The sequence below is a fragment of the Centruroides sculpturatus genome, unplaced genomic scaffold (assembly GCF_000671375.1).
Source record: "Centruroides sculpturatus isolate CEXI.00-Female unplaced genomic scaffold, Cexi_2.0 scaffold33, whole genome shotgun sequence".
In the NCBI taxonomy this organism is placed as follows: Eukaryota; Metazoa; Arthropoda; class Arachnida; order Scorpiones; family Buthidae; genus Centruroides; species Centruroides sculpturatus.
The window spans coordinates 1-3464 of NW_019384325.1; the positions used below are offsets into that span (position 1 = coordinate 1).

Genomic DNA, 3464 nt, shown 5'->3' on the forward strand with positions numbered 1-3464 from the left:
AAGAAAGGGGTGTATTTTGCATTCAGAGACCAAGGTGCCTGTCTGTCTCTCATTGCCATCAAGGTTTACTACATCACGTGCCCCGAAATTTCCAACAGTTTCGCGTATTTTCCCGAGACTCCGACAGGGAAGGAGGTGACAGCGATAGTAACGGTAGAGGGACAGTGTGTGGCCAATGCAGTGGTGGTCGAGACTCCGAGATTACTGTGTAAAGGAGACGGAAATTGGACTTTACCATCGGGTGGTTGCAGTTGTATGGCTGGATATGAACCGTTGGGTGAAATCTGCGAAGGTATGTCCCCTTATCAGTAATTGTAGTAAAGAATTAATTTAAAATTTTAGTCGGTTGAATAACATAATCGTCAAATATTACTTCTGTCGAAATATTGATAGATTGGTTCCCTCTAAGCCAACTATTTGTCCAATAAGAAGATTACTCGGTTTGTATGTTTGGTTTAGAAGTTTCTCTCTCTCCCGTCATCCTTTCAGCCTTAAGGCATTCTGTCGGACTGAATGTCATTAAGAAGTAATTCCCCGGTAAATATAAGTGAGATGCTTAATTAATTCGTTTTAATTCGGTAAAACTTTCTTGGTTATTTACACAACAGAAATTGGACTTGCACAACTGCGCTTAGTTAGAAAGCAAACAAACGTGTAACTTTGTGTATTTTTCAGCTAACCTTTGTTATAACTTCCTTCCCTTCTCCTTTTTTTTATATATATATATAAAAATCGCAAACTTGTATTATCATACTTAAAAAAAAAAATTGAAAAGAAGCAAAGATCCAGTTACAGCAGGAGGGTATCGATCGATGGATATTTTGGTCCGTTTCTTCTAATCCATTCACGTATTACGAATTTAACGTTTATAATTGACATTTTTTTTTGGTTATTTGCAGCCGTTTTGTCGAAGCATTTCAGTTAGTGCCATTGCTAATTTCTGCAGTTCACTTAGTGCCATTGAGAATCTCTTGAAGCTTCGTGCAGCTAGTGCCATTGAGAATTTCATGCAGACCACTACCTTTTTTTCCTTCAGCTTCAACACAAATATGGAAGCTGCAAGAAAAAATAGGAGCTTTAAAATCGTGTAGAGTACGTTGCACATCAAAGGCTAGCTGCACGGGTACTGATGAGAATAAAACCCAACAGGAGAATATGGGTTTCGTCCGCTTGACTCGTCAAAGCAATCACGAATGGCGTGACAATACAGCTCTTGTCTGAATAAAAAGGGAAAGCAACAAGAAGGAAAAAAAAGGCAGCAAAAAATCAAAATACGATTGTCCAACGAAGAACGACGCATTATTTTTTTTTTAAGGAAAGAAAATAGCATTATTAATCCTACTATAATTACTACGTATTTTTGTTTAGAGAATAAGAAGGGGGGAAACATTTAGAAGAGCAGGAATTACGACCCGGTGTGTATATCTCTTATGGTACATTAGCTCGTGCTGCATAACTAGTGGCAACCTTAATTGCTACTCACTCAAATTAATTTACGGTATCCATTATGAATGTAGGTCCTAATGTCGAGTTATATGAAATTTAGTAACACTGGCGGAAACTGTTCCCGTCCTAATACTCAATGATACGAAACTGGAGGAAGATGGCTGTTTTACATATCTATACAACACGGGGGATTATTCTGCTAGAGGTTTCCGAACTGTGCCATTTTAGATAAGTTTGCATATCTATACAAATTTAACTAGTTCGTGTATAATGCCTTCCAATCTTCGTGGGGATATTCTTTTCAAATATTCTAGTTTTGCACGCGACTTTTTTCCTTATTCCTTTCTTCTCTTTCGTCTGTTTCTTCCCTCTTCACCTACCCTATTGTGTTTTTCAATTGAAGAATCTTTTCTTACAAATGTTTGTATCTTATTTTATTGAATTTCGGCCATTTTGATTTCTTTTATTATTATTATTATTATTATTAATTACACACAAAACGCGCGATGTTTCATGGAGGAATTGCGTAAAATTCCTGTTTTTTTTTTCTTTTTTTCTCTCTTAAATATATTTTTAGTGTGTCCTGTAGGAACGTTTAAATCGAACGTTGGGGAAAATCCTTGCTATTTCTGTCCTCCTCATAGTGATGCACCTTATCGAGGATCAATGGAATGTCGATGCGATGATGGACACTACAGAGCACCTACTGATGCAGCATACAGTCCGTGCACTCGTAAGATTTATTATTATTATTATTTTTTATTCTAGACATACGAACTATTCTAGAATTAGTGTTACTTTTAACTACTGTTTGCTTTACAGAACCACCATCGGCTCCACAGAACCTCTCTGTAATTTTTGTAGACCAATCGACAGTGGTTCTAGAATGGCAAACTCCTTCGTATCTTGGTGGTAGGTCGGATCTAGAATATAGAATCGCGTGCGAAGGTTGCAGCCCTTCCGTGGTGTATTCACCTTCCGATAGGGGTTTTAACGATACCAAGGCAACCATCTCGTCCCTAAACTCAGTTACCTCATACAAATTCCAAGTCTATGCAGAAAATGGTGTTTCCAGTATGAGCAGGAGCCATTCCTCGGACATAATAGTAACAACCGAAGCTTCTGGTAAGTGTTTGATGCTATCTTTTGACGCTATCTCATCTGTATTCTTGAATAATATTCAATTTAATAATGAAACATCCCTGGTGTATCCCACGCTACCGTTTTAATTGATCGATTTTGAACGTTGCAAGGGGGGTGGGGGTGGGGAGAAAGTAGGAGTAAAGACTATTCGAGTCTTATTAAATTGTTAAAATCTCGAACAATTAATTGCTATGAGATAAGTCGGCTTCGGACGGATATACACACACATACGCGCGCACACTTTAATAACTTAAAGGTTTCATTTTGGAATTGAGATATGACGGTTGCTATGGCGAATGATATGATAAAAAATTAAAGATTTTATATATATATATATTTTTTTTTTTCTTTACTTTCATTCTGACTTCCCTTTATATATATATTTTTAGTATCTTCTGAAGTTAGGAACGTTAGAATTGTCAACGTTAAAAGTACCGAATTGATTTTAGCTTGGGATGCTTTATTGGAATCTAAAGACGAGTTGCAAGCTTATGAAGTGAAATATTTTCAAAAAGGGTTCGAGAGAAACACCTCCATATTAAGGACAATGAACGAAGAGATTCTGATTAACAATTTGCAAGAGAATACTGCTTATGGTTTTCAGGTATGGAACTTCTTTTGTACCTTTTCTGAACGTGTGACTCGTGTTTTTTGGGAGATTTAAGGTGTACTCTATAAGTTACGCATGTTTTTTGGGAGATTTAATGGTGTACTCTATAAGTTACGCATGTTTTTTGGGAGATTTAATGGTGTGCCCTATAAGTTACGCATGTTTTTTGGGAGATTTAATGGTGTGCCCTATAAGTTACGCATGTTTTTTGGGAGATTTAATGGTGTGCCCTATAAGTTACGCATGTTTTTTGGGAGATTTAATG

At 36.9% G+C, this 3464-nt stretch overlaps 1 protein-coding gene across 1 annotated transcript in view; it reads left to right on the forward strand.

Moving 5' to 3' along the window:
- Nucleotides 1-6: 6 nt before the first annotated feature.
- The window catches only part of LOC111626963 (ephrin type-A receptor 4-like), a gene marked incomplete at its 5' end in the record, with an annotated part of 21688 nt that continues 18230 nt past the window's right edge, over nucleotides 7-3464 (forward strand). The window contains 4 exons of the mRNA XM_023370508.1: nucleotides 7-292; nucleotides 2024-2179; nucleotides 2269-2571; nucleotides 2979-3193. Coding sequence (XP_023226276.1) covers nucleotides 7-292; nucleotides 2024-2179; nucleotides 2269-2571; nucleotides 2979-3193 — 960 coding nt within the window. The remainder of the gene's footprint in view (nucleotides 293-2023; nucleotides 2180-2268; nucleotides 2572-2978; nucleotides 3194-3464) is intronic.